The sequence below is a fragment of the Anabrus simplex genome, chromosome 11 (genome assembly GCF_040414725.1).
Source record: "Anabrus simplex isolate iqAnaSimp1 chromosome 11, ASM4041472v1, whole genome shotgun sequence".
Taxonomy (NCBI): domain Eukaryota; kingdom Metazoa; phylum Arthropoda; class Insecta; order Orthoptera; family Tettigoniidae; genus Anabrus; species Anabrus simplex.
In genome coordinates this window covers 69,209,636-69,229,195 of record NC_090275.1, presented here as the reverse complement: position 1 = coordinate 69,229,195, position 19,560 = coordinate 69,209,636, and the positions used below count along the sequence as shown (strand labels likewise).

Genomic DNA, 19,560 nt, shown 5'->3' with positions numbered 1-19,560 from the left:
AGCAAACTTGATTTGCTAACACGGCGGGGCCACACAGTTTGGTCTGCCACTGCTAAGCAGAGTCCTGGAGGGGCGTGCCATTCCAGCTGATGAGTCCAAATGGCACGTCTGGACGAAACTCTGCATTATGCACACGGCCTAACCACCCAAAAGCTGGTTCTATTCCTGTGATTATAAAAAAAAAAATACGCGAGGCTCAAGGATGGCAAACCAAAAAAGAGGAGTAGATCTGACTGCGCCGCTGACAATGCGCATCGTCTGATTCAGAACAACATCAATATTCTTAACATAAGGGCTATTCAGCCAAACAGAGGAATAATATCTTTGGATACACATACGATGTTTTCCCGACAAAACTAATTAAAACTCATCCATAGGTCAGTCAAGAGACGACTGTTTATTTCTATCGGCTGGTAGAGTCCAAGGAGGTCATATTCCAGTCAGCTGAAGGAGTTTGTGTGTGCTCTGACGGGGTTGCGCAATGGTTGGGCAGTTCAGATTTGAATTTGTGAACTGTTTTTGAGATTGGTTGATTGTTTGAAGAGGTATAATTTTGTTATAACTTAATGTTTGTATTTAGAGTTATGTACTAGCCATAAGCTAAATAAAAAATAAGTATCTGATGCGAATTTTAGAAATAAATAATCTCAAAAATGAAAAATGCTACTTTAGGTCTCTTTCCGCTCAACGGGTCACACATACTATGATCGTGGATTCAAATGAAGCAGAGGTAGTTGGGTTTGGAAAAATGGAACATTGTCCATCTAGTATTCCGTGGAACATGTCGTAGGCATGTAGAATATATTTGAATACACATACGATGTTTTCCAGACAAAACTAATTAAAACTCATCCATAGACCAGTCAAAAGACGACTGCTTATTTCTACGTCGAAACTGACACTCAGGCAGCCTCAAAAAGCGTCACACTGAAACACATCCAGTCGGCAGCTGACACCATACTATTTTTAATATTATTATTTTTGTTGGTTGAGAGCCGTCCGTTGAAACCCAAGATCATGGAAACAAAAACGTGACTGCATTTTTGTCGGAAGTAGAATATTGATATGTAAACAGGGCCATACTAAGATGATCCTGCGCCACCAACAAAACTGCCAAAGCTGCACCCCATCCCTCTCCCAGATAATCACCTTCCTGCAAGATTTTTTCTACACAGATTTAGCAGATTTTACAACTTTATGAGTAGGTTTAATAAAAATGATTTATTCTTGAAAAATAATAAGTGAATAAGCTATAAGGGGCGATCAAAAAGTTTACGTTAGACGGCCGTTCAGTCCTGAATCGGGATGCCAATCAGGCTAAATCGCCTTGAGCAATGAGGCACGCATCACACCGACGCACCGGGTTTAAGATCCCTGTATGGTAAAAACACCGTGTCCTGCTGCGTGAAGAAGTTCGCAACCCCCTGCTGCGCATCCTCCTCCGACAGGACGCGTCGACCCTTAAAGACATTTTTGAGGGGATCGAAGGTGTGATAATCGCATGGGGAGAGATCAGTACTATGCACAGTTCCGCTCTAATCGCACCATTCTCCGCCCGTTTGTTGTTGTCCGTAATGGATGAGGCTGGCCTTACAGATCGACCCACGTCTTTTGTAGATACGCGACCCGCACGGAACTTGGTGCACCATTCACCAGCGGTGGTTTTCGACAGACATGCTGCCCCATACACAGTTTTCATTTTCCGATGGATGTCCATCGTCGTTTGCCCTTCGGCAGCCATGAACAGAATAAAAACACGTTGGTCCTGTTTGGACGCATCTGGTAATAACGTCGCCATAGTTTACGTGGCCGCATTTAACGCACGCACCTCGGCATAACACAACTGCCACACTAATCCCTTTGCCTACATGTCCGTGCTTATATACCCGCATCGGAGTCACGCTACGTTGCGTGTCCGCTGCAGCATCGCCCTCAAACGGGAACATTTTGATGACACCTTGTATATTGATGAAAAACATCTTACGCAACAAATTAAATGTATCACTGCAGTAAATGAATAACAAATTGTACCTATTTTCTTAAAAATTGAAAATAAAACAAAATTTGCAACCTATTGTTTGTGGCAGTTATTGAACATTGATATTCGTGTGATGTATAATAAAGAACAGGTTCTATTTGTTTCTCACTATGTAGAGTACATACATTGTTAATTAGAAATAAAGCAATACGGGGGATACAAGTAGGAGTTGAGAACATATGAGGTGAATTAAAATTATATTCATATCAAATGATAATCTGCAAAGGATTACAAATTCAAAATTTTCAATTCACTGTAATATTTTATTAAAAAGCTATAAATATTTTGTTATGAGTGTTAGTGAAAAATATCTCTTCCCATAAATTGTATTTTAAATATAATTTTCATTTTAATTTCCTTGCTTTGAGCGAATCAATCTCATTTATTAAATCGCCAGCAGGGCGATGTTCAGTTACTAGCTATCTGCAGACGCAGCTACTGACAACTCCTGTAGTGTTTTTACTAAATCTCAGAAGGCTTACTTTTTAATTCCCTTTTATTTACACAGCAGGTCGTACCAATCTACTACTTAAACCTTGTTTCTTTCTTGGATTTGATAGTCATTTATTGCGCCCTTTCTGTGATTGCTCACTTGGAGGGGGGAAATCTCGCCACGCCATCGGTACGACCTTGCATACACCACGGATACACACGTTGTATTTACTGATCAGACTAAAATTCGTCGATAGTTCTCCCAATAGAATTTCAAATTCTCACTCTTCTGACACAAACGTGTAACTGAAATGAAGCATCGAAATTGATCGTAGGCAGCTTAACAAGCGTCAGAGCAATATGCCTGCACAGGGTAACTGATGCCATTTTTATGAACTCTATTACGAGACGTATCACTGAATTTTAATTTTGTTGTGTAAGTGTCAAATATACAGTAGAGATTTGTTATGGATTCCAAAATCATGCAACATAAATTGATGAGTGGACTTCCTCCTAATCGGACTGTCCGTTCCGCGTTTGAACCCTTGATTGTTGGATGCGGAAGTCAACACTTTACCACTAACCCATGAAATATGTAGTTTCCCATCAATCAAGCACATGGTTCACGATTACAAGACTATAAATCGTATTACAATTAGGCATATTATCTTCTATTCCATCACACGATGCCGCTAAAGGAGGGGCTTGAGCACGTCGTGATGTCAAGTGGGTGATGCGGGAACTCAAACGTTGTTGCTAAGCAACATAAAGGCGTTTCTCAAGGGTCGCGGGTGGGTCCGTTTTTTATTATTGATCCCAAAATGGGCAAACAGTCACACCAAGATATGAAGTACAGTACAGAAGAGAGTCGTTCTAGAATATTTGAAAAGAAGTGGTTTTCTTGGTCCTCGTGCGCTGAAACTGTTTTCCGATATTCACTGCGTCTTGGTCAAACAAAATAACGTCTTGACTTGACGAATATTTACGATCGCTGTGCATTTTATGTTGTGCTGACGTAGACGAAGTGCATACACAGAGTTATTACCTATCTTCTGCCACAGCGCCGCGACCTTTACTCTAAGATTGAAGACAACCGCAGTGTTTCGAACGCATCAATATGATTTATGACCGACGTGAATGGAAATGGGAAATCATATTCTCCAGGGTAAGCAAGGGGCACTGGGGATGGAAAATGTCTGCTTCAAGTCTGGGATGAATTTAAAGAAATTTTCATTTTTCAATGAACTGAATAATACAGAGGATTTGTTAAATTTTTTTTCTAGGGGCTTTACGTCGCACCGACACAGATAGGTCTTATGGCGACGATGGGATAGGAATGGCCTAGGAGTTGGAAGGAAGCGGCCGTGGCCTTAATTAAGGTACAGCCCCAGCATTTGCCTGGTGTGAAAATGGGAAACCACGGAAAACCATCTTCAGGGCTGCCGACAGTGGGATTCGAACTCCCTATCTCCCGGATGCAAGCTCACAGCCGCGCGCCTCTACGCGCACGGAATTTGTTTAAGAGAAAAGATTTCTTGAAATGGTCATTACCTAAGATGGCTTTTAGTACCATCAATGCAAAAAACGGTAGGATGCAGAAAATAAATTGAATAATATTTAAAATCGTAAGTACTTCCATTATTAGTCGCCGCCGTAGATTTTATTTTTCTTTCCTTCTGTTACATTTATCGATAGGACTAGAATTTATGGAGGTATTTTGAGAATGTCTACAACTTCCCCTAAACTACAATTTCAGCCATCTTGAATTTAAAAAATTACAGCCTATAATTGTAGTAAGTTTTCCCCTGTCCTTAACGAGATGTCTTTTGAGAAGGAAGTCGTACGTTTCAGCGATTATGTTAATCCAGCTATTGAAAATCGTGGAGCTTAGGATGCATTGTGACGAGACATATTTAAGCAGTCCAATTGTGGCATATATGGTTTTAAAATGAGAACAGGGGTAAAACTCATTAATGTCCAAAGTAATTATAAAAATTACCAATACAGTATCTAATGGCTGGAATGTCACGGGAGGTAGATTTTCCTAGTTTTCCAAACATTTTTGCCGTCTTCGAAGCAACACAATCGTCAATAGTTTACGTATTTAAACAATAAATAATTCAGTAAAAACAGTCCTCATATTGAATATGGGAGCTAGAGACGAAGAAAAACTTACGCAAACAAGGCCGGTGAAGACCCAATGTAGTACAGTAGTATAACATTAAATGACCTGGGAAGGATTCTTTTTGAGCAGAATCTTTCTGTTGTAAACGTCTATATTCATAGTGACACTGTTTAGATAAGTCACGTTTACGTGCCCTAACTCAGCTTGAACAATTAAACAATAAACTTCTTTCAATTAAGAAAGGTACATTATTACCTTTACTAACTGACAGATAAGTCGATGTAATATATTGATTCTCCATTTGGCGAAAGGAATTCTTTCATAAAATTATTTTTAAATTATAACAATATTTTAGGTAGATTGAAGTATGGAATTTGTTACCAGCCATTAAAAGGAAACGCAAATATTCTCCGGAAACAAGTTGATATGCAAACGTCTTGAAATTCGCAGTATAATTTTGTAGGAATATTTGTTTAAACAACAAGAGGATTTAATATTAAATCCTCTGATTTTTATGCAATATTTCCTTCTTCTTGCACCTTTCCCTGTGCCCTGTCAGGTCTCCAGGATATTATTGACTGCTATAGTGAGTGCGCTGTGACGTTTGCAAATGGATCAACTGTTCTGTGCTGGACATGTGTTACTTGCCTAAGAAGTTCACCTTTTCCCGAGGTCTCTTCATTCCTATATTTTACCTTATAATAACAGCTGAAAGATCTGATAGATAGAGGTCATTTCTTAGTATGTGTCCAAGTAGGAGATCTGAAGGCATTTGATTGTCTTGATACGTTGTCGTCCAATCTTCTTTTTCTAAAGAATGGTTATTATGTCAGCCAATTATTCTTCGTTTCGTGCCGCTTTTCCCCACACCTGTGGGGTCTCGGGTGAGAACTGCGTAGATTTTGCCCTGTTTTACGGCCGGATGCCCTTCCTGACGCCAACCACTATGGAGGGATGTTATCACTATTGCGTGTTTCAGTGGTGGGTGGTAGTGTGGTATGCTGTCTGAATACGATGAGGAGAGTATTGGGACGGACATATACACCCAGTCCCAGTGCCTGAAGAATTTATCAGAGCGATTAAAATCCCCAAACCGGCCGGGAATCGAACCCGGGACTCTCTGAACCGAAGGCCAGTACGCTGACCATTCAGTCGGACTTATTATGTCAGCCGATTATCGCACGAAAATACTAATACTGTATTTAACAATGGATTTTGACAGCATTTGGGAACTTTTGGGGACCTGTGACAGAGACAAGGACCAAACATCTTCTTTGGCCGTGCTTCTCCTCTCTTTTCGATTCAATTTGTCGTCACAGAAGAATGGTTTCATTTATAAAACCCTCACAGGGATGCGCACTCATTTGCAACGTTCGTAGTCGCGCGGGGTGTTGACAACCCCATTATCATTTCATACTACTACTACTTATATAAAGATTTTTTTAACAAATATATTATGTTTACACAAGAGACTAGCATACAAAAGCTATTGAATGCACTTTATATATCTATAGAAGAGCCAAGCAAATGAAACTAATTTCTCAATTACTACATTTCAGTACAAAACAAATCAATGTATGAATATTATTGAATTGTACCCAATGTTTCCGTTATCAAGTTTAAGTAGAGACATACAACAGTGCACTCGACATAAGACAAGGTCAGAAACTTAGTCACTTTGTAGTACGCCTGAACCTTCGTAATATTTTGCACACATATTTTTCGTATATTTCAGACACATCACGTTACAACACCATTCACAGTATGATTTATTCTTTATATCTTTGCTTCTGGGGCATAATGTGCACCATGATTGTTTCGGAGCTCGTTCTTGGACGTTTATTGGCTTATTGGAGTCGTCAGCACCAGTTAATTTTGCCGTTCCTTTCGGAATGGTGTTTGGTAGGATTTCAATTTAGACTCTCTCAAGCAACGTGGGATTCACTAATTCCCATTCCCTCCCATGTTCACGTAGGAACATTCGGGGTACAAGTTTCTGTTCAGGATTGTTTGAATAAAATATTATCTGCTCGTTAATTCCGACCATGTCAAGATTTCTGAAGATAACCGATAACTTCCTCACAATATTGTTACTTTTTTTCTGGATGTGACTCACTGAAATCTTCCTCATATCTTTCATCTTCTAAAAGTTCGCGTATTCTAGCCTCCTGATTTTCATAGCTACACATTTTCACAGAAAATACAGTTTTTATGACTCAAGCGTTGAGCCTGAAATGTTACGATAACGGTCGTGCGGGGGGGGGGGGGGTGCGTGTTGGTATGACGACACCCCACGTGTGAAGAACGAGCGTCAACTCCTTTCACAGCAATTCTAATTTGCTGAATAATTCAAGGTAAGGTCAGTGTGAGAGGTGTACAAGATTACAACCAACTACAATACCGGTCAAAAGTTTAGGACCACGTAAATAAATCACGAAATGTCATCTAGAACCTAACATTGTGCCACTAGACCTCTGTAATTTTATTTCTCAGCTATCACACCTTATAGGATATATGTCGCCTGATTTAATTAAGTTAGTCTGAATACTGTAGAAGATATGAATTTTTAACACTTGGAAATCCGCACCAACAAAATAAAACATTTTGGTAATATAATGTAATTTTTTTTTGCTATTTTTCTTTACATCGCACCGTCACAGATAAGTCTTATGGACACGATGGGATAGGAAAGGCCTTGGAATGGGAAGAAAGCGGCCGTGGCCTTAATTAAGGTACAGCCCCAGCATTTGCCTGGTGTGAAATTCGGAAACCACGGAAAACCATCTTCAGGGCTGCCGATAGTGGGATTCGAACCCACTATCTCCCGGATGCAAGCTCAGAGCTGCGCGCTCCTAACCGCACGCCCAACTCGCCCGGTGATATACTGTACTGTATACTGTAATTGGTTGCATGTCATCACCAAGATTTTTTTTGCAGACTTAGCAATAGGTGGGGTTCATTTTAGTACACATATAAAAAATTCCTAAAGTATATGTCACCGTTCTTTTGCGTGTTTTGTTAAGCTTCTCCAAGGTGGTTGATTTTTCTTTGTCTTTGTCGTGTGTGACCCAAGGTCTCGGGGAGAGCTATCGGCGTCAGACTTATCTGCCCTGATAGTTTCACTTGCACTTTGCAAATGGCACACAAGAACACATTTCTGATGCCAATAGCTCACCCTAAGACCTATGCAAAGAACAAGGGAAAATATACAATCATAGCGCTGGTTTGAAAAAATTAACATAAAAATCGCTGCCGCATTTTTTCGGAATTTTTATATGTATACTAAAATGACCCCCACCTATTAAAAAGACTACAAAAGAATCTTGGTTGTGAAACGTGCAACCAATTAGAGTATATAGTCATAAAATATCTAAAAGTTTTGACTTTCTGATGTGACCTTCCAACAGTTAAAAGTGTATAACTCAATTAAATCAGATGACGTATATCATATTAGATGCGAGAGTTCAGGAGGTCTAGCAGCACAATTTTAGGTTTGTTTATGTGGTCCTAAACTTTTTACCGTTACTGTAAATGAACTCGATCCCAAGATTTAGCTCAACAAATGTACGCGGGGTGTTGTCAACAATCGTATGCATCTGGTTCATTAAACAGATTGTAATTCGTGACTATTTATACATAAAATAAACGTTCTATCCAAATTATAAACCAAAATTCTTATCTTAATTATATATATTATACAGCTGTATATATAAACCTGTAGAACCCTTTGAAACTTTTAGTACCATATATAAATATGTAGTTATCTAGCTAGTTGTTTGATACTTAGCTACATAGCTAGTTTGCTCGTCATCCAGATACAAATAGCGCTTGTTTATGCGAGAGTAGTATGCAGTAGTTCATCCAATAAAAGAACTTGTAGGAATATTTTAATATTATCATTGCATATAAGAAAATAACCTGGATTCATTCATTATCTTATTTTAATTCTATAGAAATTTTAATTAAAATTCTTATGAAATGTGAAATAAATACGAAGAAAGAATGTTCAGTTAATCACGAAGGGAAGGACAGGTTCTAAAATGCACATACACCCACACGGCCCATTTTGAAATTGTCCACTTCTGTTCTTGTCCCCAGGCACCCCACGAGGTATGTACTGTTCGTGTTGGCGACTTTGATACTATCGATACAAGGTAATACACATCCCCCTCTCCCCTGTAGCCGCTTAGTCCCTGACCAATTAAAATTTAGTTTAATATTTCTCCTTACAGCTTATAAACAAGGTATAATGTGAACATGTAATTTAATCTCTAATATATTCTTCATATAACCCTATCTTAATATTATCTATAATTAATCTAATTCATTGATTTTGGAGCTCACATTTTGCCAGTGCATTCGTGATGGAGCGTCTGTAATGAATATTTATCCAAATGATTTCTGTATACTGTTATTTATCTGTACCTGGGCTTCTGTTTGAAGTTATTGAACATCTGGAAGTGTTGATATTGTTATCATTTTATGGGCATGTATTTTATATCCTTACTTGAATTCGATTTATACGCAAGTAAATATGTGCATGATCCAAAATTACATGCTCAAACTCAGAGAAGTAGCTCATAAGATTTAATTTCGTTCATAAACCCGTTTAGAGAAGTGTGTAGTATTCTCTACATTTATCCAAGGTACAGGGGTGACAACTCTTCCAGATTTACAGCAGTTAGTATAATTTCAACATTTGAAGTACCTGTAGATGATCATTGACTTCGGGGACCAACACTCCAGCTCAGAGAGATGCAACCGTTGATCCATCGCATTTACAGTACCCAGCATATTCATGTAAGGTAAATATATATATATATATATATATATATATATATATATATATATATATATATATATATGACGAGTATGTAACTAACTACTGTAAATGGTTTTCCTGAAACTCGTGTAAATTTATTTTAATATTTAATCACTAGTTTCAAGATTTTTAAATGCCTTATCCATTTCCTTAACTTCTGTAAATCTACTAGTCAGGCAAACCAAAATCACCGCCTGGAGTATCACGTTGTAGGGTGAATTGGCTACTCAGAAATGAAACAGGAAATTTCTTGACGACGCCTAGTGTCGAATGTCCGTGATTTAGAATATGTGTTTACGAATAGAATGTATTTCCTTCGACTCTAACAGTTACCTCTTTGAGTTTGAGTATTGAATTTTAGAGAAATCTGTAGAATTGTAATCAATATCACTGTTGAAAATGATGGTCAGTTTGTCAAGAGATATTGTGTTGTATGATTGATATGTTTTTCATGTCATAAGAATTATCTTCTTGACTGTCCATGATTTTGAAGAAAATTTGCTCATACAGGTTAGTAGATGCTCTTTAATTCTACAAGGATAAAGTAAGGATTAGTAAGTATCGAAGTATAATCTATTCTTCAGTTCATCATTTGAATTTATATTTCTTTATGATTAGAGGAAACATCGTTCACAGTGAGATGACTCGAGACTAATAAATCCGTACCACTTCGTTGTAATCCCTACAGTGTATGCAACCAGTCACATATGTGTTACCAGCCAATTAAGAAAAAGTTTAATGATGTATTAGGAAGTAGGCCCTAATCATTGACATAATTATAATTCATCCATATCCAAAGTTCATGAAAGTTTTGCAGCAAAATTTTCTCAGAGAAATCTTAAATAATTGAGGAGTCCATCTACCTAACTAACCAAAGACGAAGTGGAATATTGCCTTCTAACATGACAAATAAGGAAATAAGCGTGGTATGTCATCGTCCTTATTGATATATACCTTGCAGAGACTGGCGAGTGAAATAGACAGCTCTACTGGCCACAAGAGGTATGTGAGGGAACCGACTATGGAAGAGTGGGGTTAAAAATTCTCACTTGAGATAACCAGGTATTATATTGAACTGAATCCAGACCATAGTGCCATTTCTTGTGTAAATAATGGCTCTAGTATATCGTTGTCTTCATGCGGGAAATTATCGATCAATTTTGCCACAACAAAAGCATGATTAACAACAAAGGGTACTACATGTTTGAAACGATCCCTACCCCACCACAACCTTGTACTCTCGCGCTGGTTTGTCACGGATAGTGAATGAAATTAACAGTGAGTCACTGTTACAGACAACATTGAAGCAGTACTCTAACGCTAATTGAACCAAAACACTTGGTAATTGAATTACAAGATGCAAGAATCTATAATTTCAGAGGATTATCAAAATTCTCTATGAGAGGGATGTCCTTCTAACAACTGCTCTATGCATATTCGTTCCGAAATAATATCATCTTGCTGAGTATCCGCTATGTTATCTGAGATATGGTGAAATTTGAGTCTTGATCAGTAATACATAAGTTTTCTCTGGCACTGTACAATAAATATCCCCCAGTAAAACTTTCTGCGATTCTTTTAAAAACGTCTAGAAATAACAGTGGCTGCGCACTGCTCTGAAGCATCATAAAGAAAATACAATATTATAAGTTTGTAGTTAAATTCATAGATATAGTATAGGTTAGAGTAGAACAATCTATATTATGAAATCCGAGGACAAGATTTCCTGTGGATAAATATATCAAAATGCCGTCCCACGAATCCCGTTAGAATAGAGGAATCATAAATCTCGCTCACATCTGGGTAAAGCTATTGGTTGCCTCTGGTCTGGCATAGTTTTAGAATTTCGTACACTTCACGCGTTGTCACGAAGCGTTGTTAATTAGTGAAAATCAAAAACCCTGTAAGTTCCCTAAGCCAAGTTACCATCACAATATTAGCATACTTTAAATATACAACTTTTTTCAAAATTTAAAATTAAGACTATTTTTGAAAGTGATTAGCGCTGCTGTGACATAGATCCAAACGCGGATAATGGAATCCCTCTCAAATCCGGGATAAAATTTTTATCTGGAAGAACATATGACGTAAGAAATTGTATCTGGTTTAACCCTTGAATGAAATCCAAAATGAGGCAGTGTGCCTTTAGCGCCCAGAGAAACAGTGGCACAAATTGAAGAAATTCATTTAGTTTTAAGTATATAATATTTTACCTCTAAATATGTTTAATTTTAGCCTCCGTGGCTCAGACGGCAACGCATCTGCCTCTCACCGCTGGATACCGTGGTTCAAATCCTTCTCATTCCATGTGAGATTTGTGCTGGACAAAGCGGAGGCAAGACAGGTTTTTCTCCGGGTACTCCGGTTTTTCCTGTCATCTTTCATTCCAGCAGCACTCTCCATTCTCATTTCATAGCATTTATCAGTCATTAATAAATCACTTTGGGAGTGGCAACCCCATCGTACTAATAGCCTATATATGATTCATTCATAACATTCCTGACCCAGTCAAGGACTAGAAAACAGGTTGTAGGTTTTCATTTTCATCCTTTACTTTCTTATATTGATTTTCTCAATTTCAAATTTTTAACTTTGATTTCTAATTTTAACTTTTCACGCTTAAATTAAATTTGCCCGTAAACGAAAATACTTTTAATTTAATTTGTCTTTAAATTTCATCACTGAATATTGACCTTAAATTTAAATATCTTTATTTTATTTTAAGATTAATTAACTCACTTTAACTCTAACTTCAATTGCCGTTAACTTAACATTGTCTTTCAAACGTTTCGACGAACTTCCTCAATTGATAGTTTGATTACTCTCGAATTTAATTACACTCGTAACTTTTACACTGTTCACTGTCTTGAACGGCTCAGGTTATTATTTTAGTGACGGACTAATTCCCCCTCCCTTGAACATAGTAATAGTACACGGTGTGCTAATCACCTTGAGGGTATGCTTGAGAGTTAAACGTATCACGTGCGAAGAACCTCCCCTTGTCATCACACCACTAATTAGGGGGCCTGTTACTCTGGAGGGACAATTAACACACACCGTTGATTGATGAACTGCGCTCCGAGGGGGTGGGCGAACTCCCGAGGGGGACGTTGTAACATCGCACCCTGAAGTGGGATAATTATTGGAGTGAGCGAGTGAAAGAGTTGTGGGTGCTAGTAAGATACTCTTACTCTTCCAGACGGTTGCCTATGGAACTCAGATCGGCGATAGATAGAAAAACTTGTAAGTTTTCAGATCCTCACTCAAGTGATCCTAGTAATCAGGCCATTTGGCCTGCCTTTCATGACTGACTGTGTTGCGTCTCCTGATAGACTCAGATAAAGAGTCCGTGGTTAACAACCCACAACACTAAGTCCCTGGAAGTTAACGTTCTTGGGCACTTCTTCCAACAGGCAGGGGTAAACTCTACCCCGTCATAGATATGGAAACTTCACTGACGTATCAGCAGACATACTGATAAAAGTCCCCGCATACAGAATGAAACCAACAATGGAGGTGGTGGTGGTAATTATTGTTCGGGAAGTACATTTTTATTGGTGCCTTGTTCAGCAGTGAAGTTAGGGCTCGAGGCCCCCCTCTTTCACTTACCCACATTTTGTTTACAATCTGAAATAAAATAATAAAATAATTGAAATAGTTAAAAACTAAATACATTATTCTTCTTCTTTGTCGTTTAGATTTAAGGAGGACCACAGGGCTCGTATCTACTCTTCGGTAAAGTTGTTGCTTTCTTCTTCTTCCAGTACTCCTTCATTTGCTGACTATGAGCCAGCTTTCTCTCTTTTGTCCACTTAGTTCCTGTAGTCTTCTTACTTGTAAGGGACGTTGGGAAAAACTCCCTGTCGGATGGCTTGACGGAACAGTAGTCGGTCACGAGTTTGTTCCAGTCTGATATCTAGTTGTCCCATACCCAACTTAACTGACGTGATCCATTTGTTCTTAGAAGCCTTGCCTCTTCCTTTTACTGTGAATATCCTGTTGGTGAGTCTTTTGGAATCCGGACGAGCCAAGTGCCCATACAGGTCAGGTGCCTTTTCCTTATAAACGTGACGATGTCCTCCTGGTGTTCGTACAGTTCATCATTATGGCGGATTCTGTAAATGCCTCTTTCCTCTCTGATTGGTCCTAATATCCTCCTCAGTATCTTCCTCTTTTAACTCCAGCTTTCTGAGTGGGCCCTTCCTGACCATTACACGGCACTCAGAAGCAGACAGAACAGATGGTTTGACGACCGAGTTGTATAAATTGAAATTATTTTAACAAATACGAAACTAAATTAATATTAAAACTGATAAAATTCAAGTTAAACTTAAGACTTAAAATTAACATCAAATAATAGTCATCAAGCTGAGTATCAAAAATATTGAAATATTTAATTTTTAAAAATTCCGACCGGGCGAGTTTGCCGTGCGGTTAGGAACGCGCAGCTGTGAGCTCGCATCCGGGAGATAGTGGCTTCGAACCGCACTGTCGGCAGCCCTCAAGATGGTTATCCGTGGTTTCCCATTTTCACACTAGGCAAATGCCGGGGCTGTACCTCAATTAAGGCCACGGCCGCTTCCTTCTCATTCCTAGGCTTTTCCTGTCCCATCGTCGCCATAAGACCTATGTGTGTCGGTACGACGTAAAGCAAATAGCAACAAAGAAAATAATCAGAACAGCAAGTATAAACACAGCAATGAAACTAAAAATCGGAATAAATCAAAATATGCAATCCATGGCGCTGATAAATTTTAAGAATGAAATAAAATCAAAATACAGTAATAACCTAGTCTTTTCTTCTTATGGCTATAATGCAACATTATTCCCTAGGTCCTATAACTAAAATGCTCTTAAAAATATCTAACTAATCCTCAGGCACACTCTCATTCACACTTCAACCATTCCAGTCAGCTGTCCTCAGCGGGTACTCTAGACGGGTGACCTTAACTCCTAAGTACACAGCATTGCATATGTGCAAAGGAGAATTAGCACGTTTGTTATTTTACAAGTATGCCTTTACTTATACTCTTCAGACAAACACTCCGGGTGTCGCTAGAAAAATTGAGAAATCTTTTATTTTATCATTTCTCGTTAATCAGGTGGAGAGTGAAGTGTAAACTTTAAACAGTTAAGGTAAAACAATTAACATTTTATTTACCTCAGTTAATTCGTGAAGTGTGACAGTAGCTGCAGTAATAGCATGGCTTTGAATATACCCGAAAGGAAAACATTCAAAACTCTTAACAGTTTGACTCATCCAAATAAATAAATAAATAATATTTATTTTGACAAATATTTTCAAAAATATCTTTATAATACACTGACTGACAGAGCAAATGCAACACCAAGAAGGAGTGGTCAGAAATTTACGCCAATTGCAGGGTAGACTGACGTCACTGAGGTATGCTCATGATGTGAAATGCGCCGCTGTGCTGCGCACGTAGCGAACGATAAATGGGACACGGCGTTGGCGAATGGCCCACTTCGTACCGTGATTTCTCAGCCGACAGTCATTGTAGAACGTGTTGTCGTGTGCCACAGGACGCGTGTATAGCTAAGAATGCCAGGCCGCCGTCAACGGAGGCATTTCCAGCAGACAGACGATTTTACGAGGGGTATGGTGATCGGGCTGAGAAGGGCAGGTTGGTCGCTTCGTCAAATCGCAGCCGATACCCATAGGGATGTGTCCACGGTGCAGCGCCTGTGGCGAAGATGGTTGGCGCAGGGACATGTGGCACGTGCGAGGGGTCCAGGCGCAGCCCGAGCGACGTCAGCACGCGAGGATCGGCGCGTCCGCCGCCAAGCGGTGGCAGCCCCGCACGCCACGTCAACCGCCATTCTTCAGCATGTGCAAGACACCCTGGCTGTTCCAATATCGACCAGAACAATTTCCCGTCGATTGGTTGAAGGAGGCCTGCACTCCCGGCGTCCGCTCAGAAGACTACCATTGACTCCACAGCATAGACGTGCACGCCTGGCATGGTGCCGGGCTAGAGCGACTTGGATGAGGGAATGGCGGAACGTCGTGTTCTCCGATGAGTCACGCTTCTGTTCTGTCAGTGATAGTCACCGCAGACGCGTGTGGCGTCGGCGTGGAGAAAGTTCAAATCCGGCAGTAACTGTGGAGCGCCCTACCGCTAGACAACGCGGCATCATGGTTTGGGGCGCTATTGCGTATGATTCCACGTCACCTCTAGTGCGTATTCAAGGCACGTTAAATGCCCTCCGCTACGTGCAGCATGTGCTGCGGCCGGTGGCACTCCCGTACCTTCAGGGACTGCCCAATGCTCTGTTTCAGCAGGATAATGCCCGCCCACACACTGCTCGCATCTCCCAACAGGCTCTACGAGGTGTACAGATGCTTCCGTGGCCAGCATACTCTCCGGATCTCTCACCAATCGAAAACGTGTGGGATCTCATTGGACGCCGTTTGCGAACTCTGCCCCAGCCTCGTACGGACGACCAACTGTGGCAAATGGTTGACAGAGAATGGAGAATCATCCCTCAGGACACCATCCGCACTCTTATTGACTCTGTACCTCGACGTGTTTCTGCGTGCATCGCCGCTCGCGGTGGTCCTACATCCTACTGAGTCGATGCCGTGCGCATTGTGTAACCTGCATATCGGTTTGAAATAAACATCAATTATTCGTCCGTGCCGTCTCTGTTTTTTCCCTCAACTTTCATTCCTTTCAAACCACTCCTTCTTGGTGTTGCATTTGCTCTGTCAGTCAGTGTATTAATATATTACTTCTGGAATGAAAACCCATCATATTTGAAAGAATTAGTAAATTACATATTTAAGGGTTAAATCTTGATAACCAGATAGTGCATCTGACCTGAGCTAACAACTACTGTACATGGCTACTACTACTCGGTATGATTATGAGTTTGTTGCCTATTATTACTTCTGCTATGAAGCACGGACATCAAGCCTGTCATTTCCACGCACTTTTTTAAAACAATCTTTGATATAACTAGGACCAATCTCGATAGCTGCAGTCGCTTAAGTGCGGCCAGTATCCATTAATCGGGAGATGGTGGGTTCGAGCCCCACTGTCGTCAGCCCTGAAGATGGTTTTCCATGGTTTCCCATTTTCATACCACGCAAATGCCGGGGCTGTACCTTAATTAAGGCCACGGTCGCTTCCTTCCAATTCCTAGGCCTTTCCTATCCCATCGTCGCCATAAGACCTATCTGTGTCGGTGTGACGTAAAATATATAACTAGGTCCATCGTGATGTCACTGATTCGCGTGAATTAGAAGAACATTATAATCTAAGTTATAAGACTGAAAATGTACAATTTAGCTTTACGTTCCACCGACACAGATAGGTCTTACGGCGACGATGGGATAGGAAGGGGCCACGAGTGGGAAGGAAACGACCTTGGCCATAATTAAGGTACAGCCCGAGCATTTGCCTGGTATGAAAATGGAAAACCACGGAAAACCATATCAGGGCTACCGACAGTGCGGTTCGAACCTACTATCTTCCGAATAAAAGCTGATAGCAACGGTATCCAAACCGTGCGGCCACTTCCTCAGTGTGTAACTGAAAATAGAGGAAGAGTTCTGAAACAATGTTGGCAAGGTTGGACAATATGCAGGGGCATAAAAGGCGAAGTTGAAAATGGAACATACATTAGGGCCCAGATATCCTTTTAGGATAGGGCCGGTCAGAGAGAACAAATATTTACAAGGTGAGGTGAGACAGGAATAACTCGGCACAAGTACAATGGTATTAGGCTCAGGGCGTTCCCACACACGTTTCACAAATTATTCTGTGCTTATATAAAAATTAGAGTTGAAATTCAAGAGGACTAATTGGAACAAATATTCGTTTACAGGAAGGGGAGTCACGGATTGGAATAATTTACCAAGGGAGGTGTTTACATTTCCAATTTCTTTGCAATTATTTGAGAGAAAGCTAGGAAAACAACAGATCTACCACCTGGGCAACTGCCCTAATTGCAGATCAGGATTGATTGATTGATTGATTGATTGATTGATTGATTGATTGATTGATTGATTGATTGATTGATTGATTGATTGATTGATTGATTGATTGATTGATTGATTGATTGATTGATTGATTGATTGATTGATTGATTGATTGATTGATTGATTGATTGATTGATTGATTGATTGATTGATTGATTGATTGATTGATTGATTGATTGATTGATTGATTGATTGATTGATTGATTGATTGATTGATTGACAGGGAACTCCATAATCTAGCGCCGCTCACCACAAACGATCCATTAAATTTATTTGTACGGTGCATAGAGTGGCAGTTAATAGCAACTTTTCAGACGTCTTTTCTACCACTGCTGGAGAGCGACAAGGTTGCATTCTCTCCCCCCTCCTATATATGTACCTACAGTGAGTACTTTATGATGGAGATTCTCTAGGATTGGAGTGAGGGCATCGTAGTTGGTGGCAGGAAAATTAACAATCTCAGGTATGTGGATGACACTGTGATAGTAGCAACAGATGGTCATGAACTAGAAACCTTCATGCGGAGATTAGACGAGCGAAGCAGAGGGTATGGTCTTGAAATCAACAATAAAAAGACCAAAGTGATGATTGCAGATCGTGCTAATAACAACAAATCTGCCATAACAAGAATTGTTGATTATGAGGTTGTTAGTCGCTACGAGTATCTGGGTTCTATTGTCTCAAATAGCGGAGACTATGAACCTGAGATCCGTAAGCGCATTGCGAATGCGAGAAATTCAACAGCAAAACTTTCTCGCATCTGGAAGGACACCTCCATCACTTCCAAGGCTAAGTTCACACTCATTCGAACTCTGATCTTCCCAATCGCGACCTATGCAGCAGAAACTTGGACGATGAAGATGGCAGATCGGCGCAGGATTGGTGCTCTAGAAATGTGGTGCTGTAGGAGATTACTTATTGCGAATACCATGGACAGCACGCCGTACTAATGAATCGATCCTGCAACAGCTCGGCATCAGAACAAGGCTGTCAACCCTTATCAACCAAAAACAACTCAGATATTTTGTTCATATTGCCAAAAGACAGGAGGCAATTATAGAGGGAAAGGTCCACGGCCGGAGACCTACAGGACGTGCACCGTTACGATGGATGGACCAGATCAAGAGCTTGACCAGGACGAGCTTACAGCAAGCAAGTCACCGTGTCCAAAGCAGAGACTCCTGCAGGCAGATCACCAAAAGTCTTGTCGCGTGATGCCACTACACTCTTACGAAGGGTTGGATTCAAAGAGAGAGGAATAGAAAGAAAGGAGCTCGAAGGTGTATTTAAGTCGTGAAAAGATAACGTGTTGAATTTAGAAGAAATATATAGCTGCTAGTTTTCAGCTAACAATCTAAACACTAACCATCCTATTTTAATTATAATTAGAATTTTTTTTAAAAAAAGGAGAGTTCGGACACTTCGAAGAATGAAGGTATCAGCAAAAGAGGAGGAGAAACCTCGAAGGAGTTGAAAATGAAATACTTCCTAGACCACACAAAACTAATTTCATCGGATTCTGAAGAGAACTTGCACCGCACAGATTAATTTAATGGATCGTTTGTATTTTCTGTTCTTTTATATGGTGTAGAGACATGGACCTTCAATAAAAACACAGAGAAGAAGCCGGAGGCCTTTGAAACATGGCTTTATAGGCGGATCCTCAGAATATCTTGGACCCAGAGAATTACAAACGTGGAAGTAATAATAATAATAATAATAATAATAATACTAATAATAATAATAATAATAATAATAATAATAATAATAATTTCGTGTGGCTATTTCTAGCAGAGTGCAGCCCTTGTAAGGCAGACCCTCCGGTGAGGGTGGGCGGCATCTGCCATGTGTAGGTAACTGCGTCTTATTGTGGTGGAGGATAGTGTTATGTGTGGTGTGTGAGTTGCAGGGATGTTGGGGACAGCACAAACATCCAGCCCCCGGGCCATTGGAATTAACCAACGAAGGTTAAAATCCCCGACCCGGCCGGGAATCGAACCCGGGACCCTCTGAACCGAAGGCCAGTACGCTGACCATTCAGCCAACGAGTCGGACGTGGAAGTAATGAGAAGGGTGAACACAACACCTCAGTTGATCAAGATAGTGAAATGCCGAAAGCTGCAGTATCTGGGACATAT

General features: G+C 40.1%; 1 protein-coding gene across 1 annotated transcript in view; it reads left to right on the top strand.

Annotated features, from left to right (window-relative positions):
- Positions 1 to 19,560, top strand: part of eag (ether a go-go) — a 356,951-nt gene that overhangs the window by 131,702 nt on the left and 205,689 nt on the right. Inside the window, exon 4 of the mRNA XM_068229611.1 lies at positions 8,694 to 8,705. Within this exon, the coding sequence (XP_068085712.1) occupies positions 8,694 to 8,705 (12 nt within the window). The remainder of the gene's footprint in view (positions 1 to 8,693; positions 8,706 to 19,560) is intronic.